We start from the raw sequence: 21,062 nt of genomic DNA on the forward strand, positions 1-21,062 counted from the left end.
CCCAAAATGCTGAAAATGTCTGGGATTCCACACCAAAATTCTGAAGCCAGAATCAGTCCTGTTGGTTACCACAATGCATTTGCAGTGAGTGCCAAAATCACAGACAGAAATCATTGCTGCCAAATGGTACCAAAACAAGTTGCTCACCTGAATCATTCATCCTTGGCTACAGCAATTAAACTCATCTTGTTCACAAGGCGGATCAGGTATAATCCACAAAAATAACCTATCTTTCTTCCAGGCTGCTATTACACACCTCAGAAAACAGCAGATGTTATCAAAAATCAAATCTGAGCTTATCAGTATGAACTTTGCCGATTAAATAAACATTTACAAACGAGCCATTGAAATTCTGTGCAAACTCCATCCCCAGAGAGGATGCTCAGTATCTTCATTCCCTACAAGTATCTGAACATCCTCCCCAGCTCTATTTAACTTTTTTTTGGGTTGGCTTTTTTTTTTTTTTTGTTTTTAAGTAAAGTGCAGCTCTACTGTTTAAAACTCCCTGCCAAATACATTATTTGACTGAGAAAGTTTCAAAGTAAACCTAGAGCCTTACTCAATTTCACAGATTTTTATTCCTCTCTGTTCAGTTTCACTCCACCTAAAACCACACATTTGTTCTTCTGTGATTTCCCAGCAAATGCCACTGAGGTGATATGACCAAGTCCCATGTTTTGTGGATCTCTGTCCAAACAGAAGTCAGAGGATTTATCTGTACCCATTTACTTTGTTTATTCTGGCTTCAATTTCAACACATTACTATTATACTGGGAACTATTATAGCAGTAATAATTTGCTTTGATCTTGGAATTTCAAAGCACCAGCCAAACATCAGTAAACTCAGCCTCATTTTACAGATGGGTAAACTGAGAGAGAAGCTGGCAGATACACAGTGACTGCTGCAGGTGCCCTTCCCATTAGCAAAAAATAGGGTACTGCCTCCAAAAATCCCTTCAGTCCTCCAGAGCCACCCTAATTTTTCCAAAGCATCATCTTGCATTTGTCTGAGAAACAAGAGATCCTTCCTTCCTGTTGTTATATTGTCACCTAACTGAAATGATCCCTGAGAAGCAGAATGAATCCTGTTGGGCTGCAGGGGAACAGAGCACATTCAAACACCACATTTACCTCCTCTCCAGGCTCAATCTCTCTGACAGCTCTGACTTCAGCCAAGGTTCCCTTGTAAGTCACAATCACATTTGGGCAACAGCTATGGTTCATCAATGCAACACTGTAAAAGTAGAAAAGTAAATGTTTTCCCCAACCACCACCACAAGCAGCACGTAAAAAGTTAAGCACCACTTCACAAAATAAATAAGTCTGAAAGATTGAGTCAGTCTGTCTCTCTAAGCTGTTTTTATTCTGAGGCTTAACATGAAGGTAACCTTGGGAAAATGAAAATCTCTTGTACTGTTATTTATTCTAATGATATGGAGAATGGCTCTGCTAATGAATCATTACATTTTTAAAATCCTATTATTGCAGAACTAGGCAAGTTATTATTTTCCCCTTCTTACAGTGCTACAGGACAGCTGACAGGTATGTTCATTCAGCTTCACTATCAACATGATAGACAGACTATTTTCCTCAGAGGAGAAAGAAAAACATGTTAAACCTAAAAGGAAACAAGTAAATACAGGAAAATAAAAGTCTTCACTTCACTGCAAGTTGACATAGGTGTTAAAATTTGAGCTGGCTTCTATTCAAATGTAAACTGCCTCCATGTTTGAAGTGGGAGGGAGGACATCTCTGTCTGTTATACAAGCACATGACTTGGACAAAAACCTGGATGGATAGAGAAAAGTAAACCCTTTATTACCAAGTCTGGAAAAAGTGCAGTTCCCTGTTTATCTGAGATAATTTTTTTAAAATTTTAATTATTTGTCTTCCAATCCAGCAAAATAACAACTGTCTCTTCAGTATTTTTAGCTCAGGCATAACTGTTAAGTAGGAAAGATCTGACTGAGCATTTACAAAGTGACGGTGCTGGACATTTTTCCAGAACATCCTGGTTTAATGCTCTCCTCTCCCCACAATGACTCTGATCCTGGGCATTTCAAAGCATTAATTTCCAATCTGCAGATCAGGGATATGAACATCAGACAGACCTGCCTGAAGAAGAAGAATAATCTGTGCAGCAAGGACTAGCTACTCCTGCTTGTCTGCAGCACTTGGCAAAATCACATCCAGCTTTGAGTGGGCATCTGTGAGTTTCAGGTTACTTTGACACAGATAAGCTACGAGTAATCCAAGCCTCACCAGGAAGTCAAACTAAGCCTCAGTGCTAATACCTTCATACAGGCTGTGCAAAGATCAGGGGCAGAAAATACCCTCCTCTGCCACAATATTAAATGGGAAGGACAGATTTAAAAATGCAAGAAATGTTTTTTGGCCCTGAAGAAAGCTGTAGTTCCCCATTCACAAACTGCAGTTAACACTTAACATGTGCAGTTTATTTGTAAAGCTAAGAAGGTTGTACATATTTTTTTCCCCACTGTCACAGCAAGGAGGCTCAAAGAAGCTGTGTAAGGGATTTACTATTTGCCAAGGAACAAAGGTAGAAAGGATATTGTTCAGAGAGCACCAGGAGAAGGATTGTACCCAGCCAAAACAGAGCAAGTCACCTGCAATCCTTTTCATTTGGCTTGGATTATTACTTAATGTCTCTGTTCAGAACCTGCTACCCAAATAAATGTTTTTTACCAACCTGAATATAGTTCACAATCTATGTTTCAAAAGAAATTATATGTGCAATTTTACCAAAATTACTGGATTTTAAAGAAAAACTGCTGCAAATAATTTGCCACATTTTATTTGCCAAAAAAAAAGATCTTAAAAACAAGATAAATTAATTATTTTGGTAGATATCTACTTCCTCTATTTGTTTTTAAATAAATTGATTTTATATTTTTAAATATTAAAATCAACCTACTCAGGAAATATGGCTGATCCCAGATGAGAGAGTTCTTCATCTTCAATTGTGAAGCCATTACAGTTAACCTAAGAAAAAAGAGAAAGGTGATGGATCAGCTTCTGGTCAGCTGAGTACTCCCTATGTACTTACATATCACATTCTCACACATCAAACACAATTGCAGAAATTTGGTGACAATTTTCATCCACCTCCCCAGGACTCACAGGGAGCTCCATGACATCCCAACAAGTGAAGTGAGGACAAAGTCTCACTCCAAAGGAGTGCACACGACACTAAAGAACTTTTTGCATTCAACAATTACATTTTGGTTTTGGTTCTGAAGTCCAACACTTGCACCTGCTCAGGACACACTAACTGAATTGCTCTTTGGAGGGCCAACCAAGAGAAGTGGGGCTCAAAAAGAGCACACAAAACCTCACCCCAGCACAAGGAGACTTCATTGGGCCATGACAAGGAAAGGGCCAAAGCAGAGCTACATGTGCAAGGAGCAGTGTGGGAGAAAGGGCAGCCAACTCAGCCAGACTGGGGCAGTGCAGAGCTTTGATGGAGCTCATGTCACAGGGACCTGCCTCAATGGCCCTGTCATCAAAGCCTGCACATATCAGCTACAGCTGAAGCACATGTGAAAACAACAAAAGCGCTGAGAAAGACCTGAACCTCATAAAGACATAGAATAGGAGCGGACAGAAGAAGGACAGAGTATGAGAGGAAGTGTATTCCTAATTTAAGCAGACACAGGATCAAAAGAACTTGTTCACAAAACTCTCTTATAGAATAGATTCAAGCAGGTTTTAAAACCTTCTCACTTTTGTTCTCATCCAAGTCAAAGGAATCTTACAGAAGTTTCAGCTTTTTCATGTGGTTTGTATTACTTTAAGTGGCCAAAATGCACCTCAGTCAAGTACTTTATTCCACTTCCACTTCAAATCCCACACATACTGACACAAAGAGAACCCTCTCCACATTCACCATTATCTCCCCACAAACATGAAAAGAGCACCAGTAACACACTGAAACAACTACTCACTAAAACAACATGGCCAAGTCCAGTTAAAGCTAGAAAGGGCACAAGAACAGTCAATCAAGTGCAGTACAGTATTTGTTTTGGAAAGGGTAAGAGCTGACAAAAAATACTACCAGCAATAATCACAGAACCATTGAATGGTTTGGGTTGGAAGGGACTGTAAAGATCAAGTTCCAATCTCTTGTTTTTTCTCCAATCCTCAGAGGCAGGGACACCTTCCAGTAGACCACGTTGCTCACCTGGCAAAGTGATATGCCCCACAAGCTGGAATGCAGCCTGGACTGGCTTTTAGAAACACACAAATACCAAATACCAAAAGAATTCTATTCCACTCCTCAGGTAAGAACTGTTCAGGGTGAGTTCACAATTAAGGCAAGTATCCTGATGCACTCATCAGTATCTTTGCTATCTTTGCTTGATCTTTATCCTGTTATTTTTAGCAATACAGCACCCAAAGCTTCCCAGTCTCTCAAGATGGGCAGGCTGCTGCACTTGCCAATGTAAGAGCATACCAGAACCAAAACCAAAATGTAATTGCTGAATGCTAAAACAATAGAAGGGAAAGATAATATCAACAGCAAGTAAGAACATAAGGATACAAAGGCTGACAAAGAACAGCTTGATGGTTCTGAATCACAGGGAAATATTTAAAAATACATAGTGAGTTATCATCAACTCACCTCCACTAAGCCAGAGACAACACACTTCATGGAAGTATATCAGAAATGACACAAGAGGAATGATTAGAAGGGATGAGATAACACTGGTTTCACCAGATGAATGCATGACTAAAAACAGGCAAAGTGGAGGGAGTGAAGAGACAACAGCAATAAAAGTGGAGTTCAAGGTCGTTCCCAATGGTGGAAAAGAGAATGTTCAAAAGGAGGCACAAAATGCAACGTCTTCAAGAAAAGGCTGAGATGCTGGAACTCGAGGCAAGACAGAAACTGTTCAAAGAGTATGAAAGGTGAGACTGAGGAAGAAAAGCTGCAGCCTCAAGAACTATATTCCACAGGGATAAAAGAGAACAGAATGATGCCAACAGCTGGTGAACACAGCAAGGACTTTGGACAAAAGAATTCTATTCCACTCAAAAGGAGCACTTACACTTTAGCTGTGTAGGGAACAGCATCAGGCAAAGTTCACTAAAAGCAATGAGGAGTCAGAGGTGTTTGAGTCCCAATGACTGGCCTGAACCACAGGAGAAACAATGGGGAATGGAGAAGGAAAACAGACCACGTGAGGCCAAAGTAAGTGTTGAAGGAAACAAAGGAGCAACAGGAATATCCATATTACTGGTTTTAGGTCAAGTGAACTAATTATTAGGAAATATGTTTGCACAGCTCAGGTACAAGAATACTTCCCATTCTTCTGGAAAGATTTATCCTGGGACTAACACGTCAGGAGGCTGCATCCTGTAAGACATTTCTGAGAAGCATCCAGATGAATTCTGGAGATTTTAGTTCAAAAAATTCAAATGTTCACAGTGGCAGAGAGTTACCTGATGATCAGGATGAGCTCAAGATAACACCTACAGATGACATCCATAGAGAAGACTGGATGGAATATGAGATCTGGGAGCCACCAGCTCTCAGAAGTCAGGTAAAGTACCACAATCCGGTGGAGCTGCTCTTGGACAGGACATGAAACAAAAGACATTATAGCCAAAATACTGAAATCTTTGAAGAATTCTGGCTACATTCTAACAAAAAATATTCTGAAATACCACAAGAAACTGGTTGTACTAACATCTTCAAAGTATCTCTCTGACAAATATAAATTTTAAAGTCTTCAAAAGAGAAAAAACTCATCATTGAAAGGAAATGTGTAATTAGAAACAACACAAGGTATGATAAGCAGATGCTAAACATCCTAAGGAATCATTCCCCTACAGAATAAGAGTACCACTGTAGTAAGGAAATAGTAACTGTGCCTCCTTGTTGGTAGATGCTCAGCTCTAAAAAACAGGATATTTTCAACTCAGTTTTCATCACAGAAGTCAACATTTGCCCCCATCTCAAGATATTATTTTACTCAGAAATCTAAGTACAAAAGTAGTTCATATTGAAGCAAAAGAGGGAAAAGAAGAAAACGGATCTTTCAGTATTCCACTGGTGTATTATTCCATCCACTACAATACATCCAATTCAGATGCATATGAAAAGTAGGTGAGAAAAAAGAAGTGACATATCAGAAGTTATCTAACAAGACGTCCTGTCTTTCCTTCATCTCTCCAGATGGCCAAACCACCTGACTACATTTAAAAGCCACACAGCAGATAAAAGTTTTAGGCTGCGCTTTCTGCAGCTCTTTCTACGTCTCTGAAGTTTACTCCCTGTGAAGGTCAAACACAATGATGACCTGACCAGCAAGGATTTCCACAAGTTTGAAGCCTGAATGAAGGATTTGCCTCTGCAGGGTCTCAGGCCAGCAGCCTTCCATGTTAGTTCAACAACAGCCTCACTATGTTTGGCCCACAAGAAGCTTCACTTTGGCAGCGTTTATTAAAGGCTGTTTCCCCTTTTCTTCAGCGTTTGAGAAGCAGCTCATGGAAAGTCTGCAGGCAAGAGCCTCTCCCCTCAGGATGGAAGTGGGGCACATCCAGCCACTACTGCTCAATGAAGCAGATCTCCATCTGTCCCTAAGATAAGCAAAGAGCTACTATTTCCATTGCCATTTACATCCTCCCCCTTTCAGGAAGGCTAAACTCCTAAGCACCATCCACCTAAGCAGGCTGTGTTCTAGCCAACTTACTTGTGCAAAGAGAACTACAAGGGCAGCATTGTCAGGGTAGTCCAAGTGCTTTGAGTAAAAGTGATGCAGAGCAGCAATGTCGTTCTGAATCAGCTCTCTCTTTTCATTGTCTAGTTTGTCAAGGTCTGTGGATAAAAAATACATTTCATTTCAGTAACAGGAACACCCCTCCAGGTAGCCTTAGGTTAGAAGAGGCCCAGACTTTAACAGAAACCCCTGAGGGACAAGCTGCTTGGAAGTACTGCAAGAAGTGCCTGCTCTTCCACAAACATAATGTTGCCTCTGCTAAAGCCACACGTGCGCTACAAGAACACAAAATCACAGAATCCCCAGGTTGCAAGAGACCTACAAGATCACCAAGTCCAGCACATGCCCAATATGAAGGATTAAAAAGCATTTTCTGACATCTTTAGGTTAGCAGATAATTGGACACAGACCACCTCCTTGGGAGAAGGGCTGTAGTCTTTAGAGCACATTTGTTAACTCCTGCAGTCAGCTCAGCAGTCCTGGCCCTCTGGAAGCCTCTCAGCTGGGGACAGCTGTCCTCAGCTGTGTGACACCACCTCACCAGCTACACATGGTCCCACCCACTGTGGCATGAGCTCACACTGAACATCACCCACCTGGAAGCATGCTTTATGTAAGGAAACTTTCTCATCCAGACCTATTCCTTACCAGCACAACCAGCCCAAGCTGCTGCTAAGGCTGTTTATCCCTGCTGCTTTTGGAAGATGTGGTCTTTCCTAGCACAGAAGCCCCAAATCTCTGTGGCCAAACGTGGTAGGGATCTAGCAACAGCACTGGGGCTGGCTACAGGGGCTCCTTTGCAGCAAGAGCAGGATAACATGAGGGTGATTGCTCAGGAATGCAATCCACCTGACCTGCTCAGGAGGCAGCAAACAGTGCCTCAGAGTGCCCACATCCCCCTGGGCTGGGGGTGACCACCAACAGAGATGTGTTTAGACATCTACTGACAGGAGACAGCAGGAACATCAGTGGAAATGCCCTGACACACCTGCCAACTGTATTCCATTATGGGTTTCTCCAGAGATTAACCCTCAGGCCCACGACAAGCTCTAGCCGAAGCCATGGCCACTGAACCTTTCCCTACCTGGTCCATGCAGAGTAAGCTAGATGATCAGCCATAGGCTCCTGGTCCCCTCTCTCTCCTCTCAAGAGCAGAATGTTTGGAAGTTTTTTCCTAATCCACTCTCTCACAGTGGCATTTTTACTAATTCTCTCCTGCTCTCTCCAACTCAAAATAATAATGGAGAGAAAAGGCTGCACACAACAGTCAAAGAAGGAGGAAATTATTTGTAAGAGCAGATGTGAATGATAGGGGAGTCACAAAAACACTAAAGAAAATGAAATAATGAAATGGGACATTTGATGAGAATGAAGACAAATCAGAAATAAGAAATTCTGAGCTTCCAACTGAGAGCCAGGTGCCTTTTCCTGTCCTGTGTATGGTGTTGCAAAGCATAAGACAACTGATAAAGGTGTGCTAAGCAGTGATGTGAGTCAAAAAGCAGCAGGAACAGAGGTGCTTGCTAACAAAACAAAGGCTTCTAGAGGACAAATAGGACACCGCAACAGAAAAAAACATTTCAGCCTTTTATCTCTCAAATTAATAAATTACTGAATACAAGCTGCAATGCAGAAGAATACACAGAAACTTGCCCATTCTCCTCAACCCCAATCCTGCCAACTTACCTGTAGAACTATCCTTGCCATAGGCAAAGTTAAATGTTGGCATTTTTCCCCCTTGTTCCCCCACTTGTCCCAAGAGCAACGACAGGAGCTTTTGTTCAGGAAGCAAAGAAGACAACTGTGCTTGGTTACCCTGCTACCTCAAGTCCTAGCAACGAGTACATTCATTCAACATTTTGCAAATGGTTTTGGAAGCCACCAGAGTGAGAAATGTGAACACACAACCCATTGCCCCTGTGTATATTATGCTCAGCACCAAGACAGAAAACAACAGGCTGGTGAAAACTGTGCCAGGATGGGCTCTAATGGTCAGTTTCTAACTCGGCCTTACTGGATGTAAACAGCAGCTTTCCAGTTAAAACAAGCCATTGCCTTATCTCCTTCTTTGGATTATTTTAGAGCATTTAGGACATGGAATCATATATAACATGTCAGATTTGACTGGCAGTGACAGATACTGAAGCACAGTCCAGAGGGTTCTGCAATTAGCCCCTTAGTCACTGTCACCATCAAGCAACTGTGCTGTCTCTGATTTTGTGCCTCCTGGTAACAAATACCAGCTATTTTAATTTTGCAACGTTACAATTCTCAAAAGACACTAGAATACCAGAGAAGCAAGAGATGGATGTATACTACATAATTCTGTCTAGGTTTTCATCCTTGTTTCACAGCTCCCACAAACAGCCAAGAAAAAAAAAAAGAAAGAAGAAAACAAAGAACCTCCATTCTCTTTGTTTACTCCTTTCCTCAGGAGCACCATGTTCTGAAAGGTGCTGATGGAGGGGAGCCATGGGGAAACAATTCATTAATATAGTTAAGTCAAAACCTCTGTTTACCTGCAAGCCTTTTTTACTTACGTGATTCAAACTCTCTTACAGCAAGCAGCTTCTCTGACTGTGTTCTTTCAGGGTGAGTTTTCTAAGAACAAGGGGAAAAAAAAAGAAAATACTTTAATGTTTCACTTCAGCACTTTTGTGTACTCATTCAGAATTTGGAAACTCCTACCTACCCACAGTCTGTGGAATTTGTAAGAGTTGATGAACAGCAATGAGTTAAACTGACTGCCCTAACTAAAGGCATAGAAATATTCTCTCCACATGAAATTAGGCAGCCAAAGATGAACTCCTCTCAAATTTATATACATAAACTGAACAGTATTTTAAATATGTCATTTGCTTTGTTCTAGACACCCAGAAAGCTGCTAACAATAGCAAGCAGGCAGAAGACAGGCTTTGCTTTGAGGAAAGTGAATAAACTGACTGTTGACAGAGTTCAAAAGCAATGCTCCACTGCTGGCCTAAGGCCACTTCTTTGTAATCTTGGCCATTAAATATGGCTTTGCAGGTGGCCCAGCAGCTGAGGTTCAGGGACTATGGTTTGCATATTTAGCTTTTATATGACATGTAGGGTTCTCCCCCCTCCCTGTAAGCGATGAAAGCAAAAATTTACTCCAATGACTTTTTGTCATTAAACATTGGATTTTGTTTGTGGATCACCCCCAAATGGCTTTAATTAAGTCACACACGTGTACATTCATGCACACACATCTACACACACAGCAGGGATGCAGCTACCTTCCCAGCAGGCCACCAAAATCCTCCCTACATACAATATCCAGGTTGCCCTTGTCACATAAGCAGACCTCAATCATAAAAATATGCTTCAAAGAGGATTTGTTTTTGCAGAGAGAGTTTAGAGCTATACAAAGATACACAGCACAATAACCTTGAAACTCGTGAATTCCATCCCATCCCTGTAAGCATGTGTGTTATCCATAGAGTTAAGGAACACTCAAATAGAGACTGACATTGCAATCTTCTTTCCTTACTAACAATATTTTTTTTCCAAACACAAAGGGTCTGAGATTTCTCTCTCAAACTCTGGTTTTCACCAGCTAACTCAGAATCATAAATGTTTATGCCTGAATACCTCAGAGGTGTTTTGACTAATAAATGTACTGAGAGTTATATGCTACACAATGCTGTGCAACTGTAGCTCAAAAATACCACAACAGACAACTGCTGCATAAAGGTATCAGTGCCTGCAGCCAGATAACTCCAGAAGCATTCCTTGGAATTAAACTCAAATAGCAAATCTTATTCTTTCTTTTTATCAGTGTGGTCTTGGTGCTTGCCCACGTGTGTAAGCAAGACCTCAAATCTACCAGAACAGAGGCTGAAACACCAATGTGAAACCATCAGTAAAGATTCCCAGGCTCTGTTCAGCAGCACCTTGGCCTCAGGTTACAGCTGAAGACCTCACTAGCCTTTCTCTAGCTCCCCACAAAAGTCTCCACCTGGACCATGCTGGCCCTGACCCTGCTGCAGTGGTGTGCTGGTCAGTTCATTCAGCTGCTCGAGCTCTGTGTCACACCTGCCTGTACACAGGAAACTTGTCTGTTTGTCCATATGTGCTCTGCAGGGACAGTTACTGTCAGTCAATTTGCATTTTCCTGCCTCCCCTGGCACCCAGAGCAGGAGCAAACCTCCCAAGCCAAGCCTTGCCTTCTGCTCACCTGTTTGGCAAGGATCCTTGCTGTTAGCCTCACAGTCTCTGAGGGTTGCCAGTTCTGCCCAAAAGTGCACATGGAGGCACATTCCAGCTTGTGCATTGGCCAGTCTTCCTTCTGAAAACAGAGGAAAAAATAATTAAAAAAAAAAGAGCCATGGAGATAAACTTATGAAAAAGGGGATGAAGCAAGTCCTGCCAGATCCTAGAGGTCAAGTGAAATGTGTTTCCTTTAAAAAAGAAGGTGATGCTCAGTAAATGGGAACAAAAGCTTGAGTCACATTTAAGGGGCAGAGCTATCCTGCTTTTTCCCAAACAAATCCACAGGGGATGAGCTGAGGTCAGAACATCTTCATTTACTCAACGGAAAAAAAGTATTAAATGACAGAGGAGCAAACAGACAACATGATTTATAAATCACCAGTTCTTATTGTTCAGATCAAGCATGTGAGGACGCAGTAGGTCTGAGCTTGATGACTTTATTGGGTTCATTTCCATTTAATACCTTGGCCCCTCACTATGAGGTGACCCTGCTGTAATCAGGAGTAATGTGTCTGAAGTCAATGGATTCACAATCACTAACAATCCTTTGACTGTACGGTCAAACACAAACATTCTGATGGAATTATCAGACTTTTTTCCTTAAATGTAGAAGAATAAAAATACAGCTAGACAATGAAAAACACTAGTACAGACAAACATTTTAGTTAAATGTATAGAATATAATTTAGGTAATGCATAGCATATTCCTAGCTCAACAGACAGTAACAACACACAGGAGTGATGGCAAAAGGCACTCCCTGGCTTTTGTCACTCAACAAATTTCACCCAAGGCCACAGAATCTTCCAAACAACAGCACAGAATCACATATAAACAATCTGCACTAGCCCAGGCTGTCCTCAGACTGCATCAAATTTCATTTTATTCATTCATTTAAACATGGAAATATTCAAGCAATGCAGTTATTTACTGCTATGTCTCCTCCCAAACACACATTTATATCACTATATTAGAACAGACCTAGAGTTTTCTGTCTGCTTAGGAAGCATCAAAATTTGCTTTCATACCAGATTCAAACTGGTGGAAAACATGAGAAGAGAAAAATACTCACAATAAACCCTACAAATCTGTAAGTGAAAACTTGAAAAACTTTAGCACCTTCCAGAATGTTCTGAAATCCCATTACTGTGATTCACTCAGTACGGCAGACCCTGAGTTGGCCCACTCAGACCCAGTTTTTAAAAAAACCCAACAATAATTAAATAATTTATTAAATAATAAATAAATAATTACTATTTTAGATAATTAATAGTCATTTAAAAATTCCAACAATACGGCTCATCACAGTGACTGAGTTGCACAGAAGAAACAATTTCCCTCATCTGCCTAACCACAGGTCTGCTGGGAGATGGATTCCTTGTGGGAACTACACACAGCATCCCAAAGCAGGGAATACTCAGGGGAATCAGGACCCTCAGCGCCTCCTGCCTCAGCTGCTCAGCTTATTTACAGGTTTTGCAGATCAAAACAAAAGCCAAAATTACTTATTTCAGAGTTACTACACCAAAATTTCTTCCACTGAAAACAGTTATTTTAAGTGTGCTGGGCACAGGCAGCTTTAGGAGGTTATTTTATTAGGAAAAGAAAGGTCAGCACCTGCCCTGGCCTTGGGTAGGGTTTGAAGCAGTGCAACACTGCAAGGGTATTCAAGCCCTCACAATGTCAACTTTGCTGTCCTCAATATCCCTGTATGGTACTTCCAAAAAAACCTACATACAGCCTGCTTGAAATAAGCTCCAGTGTAAATATTCTAAGAGGATGTGGCAATACAGACCAGAACCAAAATAGTATATTACACTGTAATCATGTCATGTGAAATTACACTCTCAACTCTCCTACAGCTGTCACACTACAAAATGACCCCAGAGAGACCCATTTCCCATGTATGCCCCAAAATCTTTTCTGGAAAATTCCTGACAGCCTTTGCTTAGGAATCTACAGGCTAAAGGCTAAAAAGACACAGAGGGAAATCTCATTTCTCACCTCTTCTTGCTTACCCAGGACACCCACTAACTTTAGCATGCTTGTTCAAAAAGTGAAGGCACTGAACCTGAAGCTTTGCAGGTCTCTCATCCATACACACCCATTAAATAAACAAGAGAAATTACCTGATAAAACAAAAAATCAAAATGCAAAATCATGTGCCTGTCTTGAAGCAGTGTTTTTTAAAAAAATCCATTTGTCCCTTTATTCTTTACACATCGTTAATTAAAATCTTTCCTCAGGCAGAATCACACTGAGTTATATGAACTGGTAGGGAGGTTAAAGGGACAAGATACGGCTGAATTGTGCAAAATGAGATAAAAGCCTGAAACACCACAAAAAAAAGAGAGTTCTAATGACTGAGTAATACCTGGGATAGAAGCACCATGACAGCAGCTTTCCCTGCGATCACAGCAGGACTGTATTTTGCATTCTTTTCCACGTTTTCCTCCAGGTAGTTTGAATTATAACAAGTAGCATTGTTCTAGCTGAATCCCTAATGCTACATTAATAATATTTTCTTCCTATTTTCATTACATCCACAATATTTTCCCCTTCATTTAGGGGTGACAACATTTTTGGAAGGGAAGTTCTTTAAAGCTTATGCCTTTTACATCAAAGCATGGGAACAGTCCTCTTCACCAAGTTCTTCAAAAAGATTCTGCCATCCAGGACTACTGGATTGATTCCCAGAACAGTGTCTTATATCTCACCATAGGAGAAAAACAACAAGTGACAAAATGTAATATTAAAAAAAAAAAAAGAAGTCCAAACAAATGTCCTCATACCTCCTTTTTCACATGGGCTTTTTCAATACTAAATAAGAACTCTGTTAGATTTCACTCAATTAAAAAGAAATACAGATAAATACCAGAGAGAAATGATGGACAAGCCAGTGCAGGGGTTAACTCACTTCTTCAGAATCTTAAGGCCCAATTGTGATCAAATGGCATCAAACTCCTCAACTGAATTTCAGTGAGGCAACTTCTGAGGTCTGATATTAATTGGTAAAGTTCTCTGATACAGCCTTTCAGCAAGCAGTGAAGGCAGAAGTTTTATATATCTTCACAGCCATCCCTCCCCATCATAATTTCCCAAGCACTGGGCTATAGAGGGTATTTGACTTTCATGGGCTAACATTTAACATGCTCACAGAGATATTTGCCAAAGAAAAATACACTGGGAAAGTTTTTTATAGGGGGGACAAACATCCAACACAATCTTGCAGTGTCAAAATCCTTTTGTGCAGAATCATCACAGCAAAATAATTTGATTTTTTTTCTACATCTTAACAAAGAGGAGCAGGCAATTTCTACAAGGTCCCATTTAAAACACATCTGCTTAATCCTAATTACAGGTGTGCAACTACATTTTGAGGCTTGCTAGCTGGTAAAAATACCTGTTTCACCCACTCCAGCAATACCAACTACAGCAGCCTTTAATGTGACATGTTAAAAAAAACCCATAAGTGGTTTGTTCAAAACATATTTCAAATGCTAAAATTCACCACAGAAACATCTCCTTCTGCACACTGGCTAGCTATCTCCACTCTCTTTGGGATAAATGATAGCCATGTGTAAATAACAGCAAGAGGAGTTCCAGTAGCTGGTTCATGTTCACCAGGTCCAAAATTGCAACCACACAACCCTCTTAAAACATTTCCCTTCAGGGTGTTCCAGCAGCTAATTTCTAAAGAGAAAAAATGAGCACAAGTCTCCTCCTGCTTGACTAAAATTATTATAATTTAAGAAGTCAAGACCCAAACAGCTGCAGATGGGGGCTGAAAGCCACTATTATAATAACAGGCCTGTGCTCCAAGGAGGTGAAACTGGAGAGTGGGATGGTGTGAATCTGCTGGAAATCACAATCCCTTTTAAAGGAGATCTGGATTAGGGCTTGGGGAGAGAAAGACCCAGCAAACCCAGACTAGATTCCACCCACCAAACATTAAGAGCAGCAAGGACAGGCAGTGAAGGCAACTTTCACTCTTATGTGCCCTGAATCCACACCTATGCAAGCATGCAGCTTAATGTAGGTGAAACATGTGGTTATCCATCCCAAAAGCAAAATAAGAGACCAAACTAGGAACATTAAGGAGCTGTGCCAAAGCCTGTGTGTGTGTGTGTGCATAGATCCAATCCTCTAGATCCACCTCTCCCCACAATGAGCAAGAATTCCAATGAGTTGTGGTATAGGACATCTTTATGTAAGAAAAGAGCAAGCTCGAAAGCTTTGGGTTTTTATCCCACTATGCCTCATGTGGTAAACATTTGTTTAACTGCATTGTGCTGACTAACAAGGTACCAACCAACATATGAAATCATACCGTGTCCTTGTTGGGTGCATACAATTTTTAGCTGAATTGACAAAAAAAAAAGGATTTACAGGGAAAAATTAACTTATAAAATGAAAATGAAATTAACAATACCATGACAGCTCTCAAGTACAGCCCTGGCCTTTTATGAGTGTCTCATGATGTCTCACATCCATGCAGGCAAAAGGGACACGTTTCCTGTACATTCCAGCATTACAAATTCAGTATCAAGGCACAGATATCCTTTTTAGCTTTCACAAAGAATTGCTGAACTGCTGAAAAGTGCCTTTGAACAAGACAGGGATGAAGATGCAGTGCAGGCTGTCTGTGTAGCACATACAGTCAGTGGAGACCAGTTTCTAGAGAATATTATGCTTGAAGGTAATTTTGAAAGAATGTCAAAGAATTCAATCTCAGCAACATTCATAAATTTCATCAGACTGACTCAGAAGGGCCCAAAAGATGGAAGACAGTGTTATATAAACTAGAGAATCAAAAGCCATTTGTATATTACCAGCAAGGATGAGGTACTAGTACCTGTGCATGTCATACTATAGTTTAGACATGAACAAAATCTAAAAAAAATATATCTAGAGAATCATACCACACAGCAACAGGAGGAAAAATTCTAATTCACTAACTTATCAGACAGACAAGCTTTTGCTGAGCATCAGCTTTAGCAGACTTAAGGACACAGTTCAGGTTTTTACTCTAGGAACATGTCCCTCTAGAGAGAGAGAATTCTGACCACCAAAACATAAAGACTAAAAAAAAAATCAATCTAAAAAAAAGGCAATACATGTACAAAACTTTACAGGGAAAAAATAAAATAAAATCAATCAATCCTTCTTTGTTTGTAAACATAAAAGTATAAACTTTGTCAAGGCTGGAAGTCAGGACACTGAGGAAGGGCCACTTGGTGATGAAAGCAAAGGACGATGGATGAGAAGAAATAAGTTCTTCTACTTCCAACATGACATCTATTTGCTGTTTTTCCCAGCACAAATTACTGAGCTTTCCTACTTCAGAAAATCTTGCACAGCTGTTTCATAAACTGTTGTACATTTTACATAGTAAGAGAAGAAAACTGTTTCAGAAAAAAGCTGCTAAACAGCTGCTTTGTTCAAGGATTTCCTTACCTCATCTAGTTAAAAGCAAGAAATAATGACATGAAGAAACATTTCTTAGAAACAAGCATTTTTCATGAACGAATCACAGGCTTTCTCTACACTGACTTTAAAGCTCATCCAGATTTCTCTCAAAAACCTTAAAGATGCTCATACAATAAGCTTTCACTTTGGAAATTCTATGAACTACTGCAAGTTTTGTAAAAACCTCATTTCTGTTAAGCCTTTTGAGTTCTCCTGGTGCCTCAAAACCAAAAGGCTATTTGATTCACCCACAACTGACTAGGGAAAGCAGGAAGTAGGGGAGGGAATAGAAGGAAAACTGAGGAGAGATCAGGCTTCTTTTCAAACTTGTGCAACAGGAGAACAAGAGACATCCTCGAAATAAAAGCAACAGCCATGTCCAAAGTGCCTGGGAACTGGGCAGCACAAACCAGGACATCTCTGACCAGGTAATGACAACAGGGACCACTTGGCACGGCCCCATGCACCCAGGAGCACGTTAACATGTGGGACAAGGTTGGGATTATTTATAGCCAGCACACAGTGGCATGCCAGGCCTTGGGTCACTCAAATCCCTCATAAGCATTGTTCCACACTCTGTGCCCAGCAGCACAGACCTGGCATAGCTCACGTTATCCAACCAGCAACCCAGATGGGTTTTTCCACACAGAAACTGGATCATTCTTCCCCATCAGGCTGAGGGCCCAAAAAGGCTAGATTCTAATAGTCTAATCCTGTCTTTTTTTCCTCTCTTTTCTTCAAATATGCTTACTCTAATTTGAATTAAAAACAGAGTTAAAACTGCATGCAAATGTTTTGGACATCTTTGTATTGCTCTACTTTATTAGTATGAACTTACATTCTACATCCTTTAAAAACAAAATAGAATAAAAGTTGCTACACTGAGTAAGCTCAGGAGAAAGCCTGATAGGTTTCAAATGGTCATGACTACCATCAGCTGTGGTAGTCTCAATACTCAAAATATTTCAAATATTCTAAAAAAAAAAAAATCCTAAAAGAACTCTCTCTTTCTCTCCTTAGATGGCTATTTAGTGATTTGATTTTTGTCCATTAGACACAGGATCTCTTACCAGTTTAGTGAGCTAATGCTAAATTATCAGGTCTGTCCTTAAAGGAAGAAGTAATACAGACATAATTAGTGGGTTGACAGGCAGCTCTAATCAAAGTCTCAGTGGTACCAAGCCCTGAAGCTACTGATCTTGAAAGACTCATGCAGACCATGTCGAAATCCCGTAACTGTCCAATACACAACTCCATGGTCAGCATCTGTGGGATACTGGAACTGACTGGACTGCTATTAACCAGAGCTGCAATCAGAGCATATCAATGCCACACAAACAAAAATTGGAGTTCTGCACCCCCACCCTCCTTCTCCCACCCTCACAAATTGCATGCCCGTACCTGACATTCCACATTGCAATAAAAGGCCTGCTTGCATCTTCCACACTTGGACAATCCTTCTTTCCTTAAAAAGAAAACAGAAGTTATTCTGTTCTAGAAACCTGAATGAAATAAAAGCGTATACTGGATCACTTTTTGCACACTATTTTGCATTTCACAATGAAAACTGTATTAGACTTTCAAAAGCACATTTTTCAAAGCAACTCTCATGATGCAAAAGCACTCTGCTTTCTTGATAAGTTGCTGAGTTTGAAGACATGTTACTCTATGCTCTTTGACAGACAGCATCATTTTTTGCCACCATACAAAGAATAACGAGCGAAAGTTATTGTGTTTTGCAAACTTTAAAATTGTTCTGTTCACCAATATTAACCCTTTGGTTCTGCTCTGACAACTGTACTGCTTCTTTGGTTATAGAATGCATGACCTTTGTTGAATAAGTGCCTCCAAAAGCCAAGAAAAAATACTGTGTTATTAAATATACTGTTTGACCTCCTGTCACCTGAGAGCCCCTTACTGCCCCACCCTGTCTGCTCTGATATCTGTGTATTCTGAGCAGACCTAGGGCTCACACACTCCTTTTTTATATTTGTATATACCCCACCAGAGGGAACTGCCACGAGGAAGGTCCTTTTCTGCTTTAAAGTGCATGTGTTGCAAGAGATCCCACCAAAAATAGAACATGTGTTACCCAACAAGTGACATTTTGGTATGACAGCAATAGGGATCTCTCAGCAGTACTGAATGCTTTTAAAATGTCCGCAGGAAAAAATAAAATAAATAGCCTTACACTGAGGTAAGCTCACTGGAGCAAATCAAGGGCGAGGGTCCTTACGTGATGTGACAGTGTACAACATTTGGGTGATCGTTGGCATTTGGAGCCCATAAAACCCAGCGAGGCTGGCATCCTCTGATTGTATCTGCAAGGCACACAAGGTGCAACCTGAGCGAGCCCAGCTAACACCACGACTCCTCTTGCGACATTACAACCGCGTATTTAAAGTAACAACCACTATCTCATGCAAATACAATGTCCCAGCCTCATTTTGCCCATGTCGCCACAAAAGCGTTCAGGACAACTTGGCCGAGTTTCCCTTCCCACGGCTGGTGTGGAGCCCACAGCCTCCGTGCTAGGGCTCTTTGGAAGTGCCAGCAGCACCGATTGGAATCTGTACGTGCTAGTTCAGCGCTAATGCAACAGTCACAGACACAGAACACATGTCTGAGCACTGCCGGCTCGGCTTACCTCACCCAGACATCGTTCCTCTTAGTGGCACTTCATCACCCTGGTGTGAAATGAGTCTCAGGTTACCGCACTAACTGCTGTCCTGCTGCAGTCAGGGTTCCTTGACTGCTGTGCTCCCCCAGAGCTCCAAAGGAGAAGCTTGCATGGATAACAAGCAGCTGCTCCCGAAGATAACTACTAAAAGCTATTCCATGAGATAACTATTATCCTTACAGTATTACTTCCCATCAGTGAGGCATGGAAGTATTCCCTGGTCCTTTGGCAGACAAATCTGAATATGACAAGCAAAACCAGACAGCTTCTCTGGCACAAGGAAACTTGTGGTTAGGTACAAGAGTTAAAAAAAAAAAAAACCAAAAAACTCTTAAACCAAACACATGACTTCAATGCAAACCTTACAGGCTGGGAAAAGGTGTAAAGGAGGTGAGGAAAATCACCCCAGCTGTACCCTTCTTCAAATTAATGGAACTCGCTTCACCAGCTTCACTAGAACTATATTAGGTGCTCATATGCAAAGAGCGGGCTGAATCAAGTGACCAAGTCATAGGCAGATAAGGTAATGAGGAAAGAAAAGGGATGTGTGGATAAAAATAGCACAATTGCAACAGTTGTTTTTCTTTGCTGAGGCAACTATTAACATTTGCTCTGAGTTATAACCAGGTAAGCACTTAATTCCTCAGCAAGCTGTCAGAAGCCACGAAAGTACTACACTTTCTAAAAATATGGCGTGGTGTGCCGTGCCAGAGTGTCATATCCATGCTGAATTTGCTAACCCCAATACACCTCTTAATACACCCTGCAGCAGCTCACATTGAGAGGCTTGAGGCAAACACTGAAAACCTCCTCACCCTTCCCACAGGTGAGGAGGAGCTGCAGAGGTCCCGGCAAACCCGAGCGCCCGCATCCCTCCAGCTCCAGGAATCCCGAAGCGCTCAGGAGCGGGCAGCACTCCAGTCCCACTATTCCCAGCCAGGACACAAACAAGTTCTTGCGTTGCCTGCGCTCCGCCCCAGTAAAAGTAATTTGCAGACTAAGGTTTCAGACAGAGGTAACATACAAGTATTTGTGTATATTTCAATACGGAGATATATACATTTCATTCATAGATATTCGCTCCGCACTAGGGAATGTGAGGTGTGAATTAGGCGATTGCAGACCCTTTCTCCCTCATCAAACCTTCATTAAAACCAGCTAACACCAAGTTCTTACAAAACTAGACGGATCAATGAAACTTCCTGCCAGAGGATGGTTACGCACGTGTCTACGCGGCCGCCAGAGCACGGGAAGAGCAAAACTTTTTTTTTTTTCCTTTTCCTCTCTCTCTCCTGAGCTGCTGAGCAGGGAAAACCAGCTTTGACTTTAGACCTCCGCGCTGCCACGGCAGCACACGAGCCGAGCAGGGGTAAAGCTGTGCCGCCGCCCGCAGCAGCCGGGCTCGGCCGGGCCCTACCTGGCGAAGCAGCCGTCGCAGTGGCTGCCGCGCTCGCTGACGGTCAGCACGGCCGCGTAGGCCGGGCAGCTCAGCAGCAGCTCGCCCACGGCGAAGCGCCGCAGCGCCCGCAGCCCCCGGCCCTTGCCGGCGCTGGCGAACCTCTCCAGCCCGTCCAGCTGCGGCGCCGCCTCCGAGCGCATCCCGCCGAGGGCTGGGAGACGGGCGGGCTCGCAGCGCTGCTCTGGGAGCCGGGGCCGCTGCCGCCGCCGCCGCGGGAAGCGCCTCCTCCGGGCGGCGCGGGGCCCGCCGGCGGCTGCGCACCGGGAGCGCTGCCCTGCCCCTGCTCCGGCACCGAGCCCTGCCCGCTGAGCCCTGCCCCGGCACCGGGACAGCTGCCCTGCCCCTGCTCCGGCGCCGGGAGCGCTGCCCGCCGAGCCCTGCCCCAGCTCCGGCACCGGCCCTGACCCCTGCCCGCCGAGCCCTGCCCCAGCTCCGGCCCCGAGCCCTGCTCCGTCTCCGGCCCCGAGCCCTGCCCCAGCT

At 42.3% G+C, this 21,062-nt stretch overlaps 1 protein-coding gene across 2 annotated transcripts in view; it reads right to left on the reverse strand.

Moving 5' to 3' along the window:
* SMYD2 (SET and MYND domain containing 2) overlaps positions 1 to 20,753 on the reverse strand; it is a 30,231-nt gene extending 9,478 nt beyond the window's left edge. For both annotated transcript variants that reach the window (XM_058802123.1, XM_058802122.1), the window contains exons 1-7: positions 20,541 to 20,753; positions 17,845 to 17,908; positions 10,942 to 11,052; positions 9,284 to 9,344; positions 6,717 to 6,841; positions 2,936 to 3,003; positions 1,132 to 1,234 (exon numbers count right to left, since the gene is read on the reverse strand). In XM_058802123.1, the coding sequence (XP_058658106.1) occupies positions 1,132 to 1,234; positions 2,936 to 3,003; positions 6,717 to 6,841; positions 9,284 to 9,344; positions 10,942 to 11,052; positions 17,845 to 17,908; positions 20,541 to 20,722 (714 nt within the window). In that variant the 5' untranslated portion in view covers positions 20,723 to 20,753. The remainder of the gene's footprint in view (positions 1 to 1,131; positions 1,235 to 2,935; positions 3,004 to 6,716; positions 6,842 to 9,283; positions 9,345 to 10,941; positions 11,053 to 17,844; positions 17,909 to 20,540) is intronic.
* Positions 20,754 to 21,062: the final 309 nt, after the last annotated feature.

Source organism: Ammospiza caudacuta, chromosome 3 (genome assembly GCF_027887145.1).
Source record: "Ammospiza caudacuta isolate bAmmCau1 chromosome 3, bAmmCau1.pri, whole genome shotgun sequence".
Lineage (NCBI taxonomy): Eukaryota > Metazoa > Chordata > Aves > Passeriformes > Passerellidae > Ammospiza > Ammospiza caudacuta.